This window comes from Penaeus monodon, chromosome 15 (assembly GCF_015228065.2).
Source record: "Penaeus monodon isolate SGIC_2016 chromosome 15, NSTDA_Pmon_1, whole genome shotgun sequence".
NCBI lineage: Eukaryota > Metazoa > Arthropoda > Malacostraca > Decapoda > Penaeidae > Penaeus > Penaeus monodon.
In genome coordinates, this window is record NC_051400.1 from 36,347,912 (window position 1) to 36,348,329 (window position 418).

A 418-nucleotide genomic window follows, 5' to 3' on the forward strand; every position below is an offset into this window, starting at 1 on the left:
GCCTAATTGCCTCGCTTACTATAGGAGAAATGTCTAGGAAGTCGGTAATCTCTCGGTTGAACTCTATGTTAAATAAGAATTTGCTTAATGTTTTCTCTCAGACTACCCACACCAGCTATGTATGTTGCTCTCTAAGACTTTGAAAAACATTTTAAGAATCCATAATTCAGTGTGTGTAAGTAATTGCTACATAATAAAATGTTTGAAAGATAAACACCTGATTACTACAGGAGAAAAGCTGACATTCCACTTTGGGACGAAATTGAGGAAGAGGAGTTTGACGAGCTGGAGTTCGTTGACCTTTTTGCTCGACAGGTTACACAGCCCAAGAAGAAGGAGAAGAAGGAGGCCAAGCCAGCGAAGGCCAAGGTGAGGCAGAGGATTAGGGGACTTTTGTGTAGTGTGTCAGGGTAAGAGG

At 41.6% G+C, this 418-nt stretch overlaps 1 protein-coding gene across 1 annotated transcript in view; it reads left to right on the forward strand.

Moving 5' to 3' along the window:
- Positions 1-418, forward strand: part of LOC119582348 (formin-2-like) — a gene marked incomplete in the record, with an annotated part of 21,001 nt that overhangs the window by 12,214 nt on the left and 8,369 nt on the right. Inside the window, 1 exon segment of the mRNA XM_037930564.1 lies at positions 231-369. Within this exon segment, the coding sequence (XP_037786492.1) occupies positions 231-369 (139 nt within the window).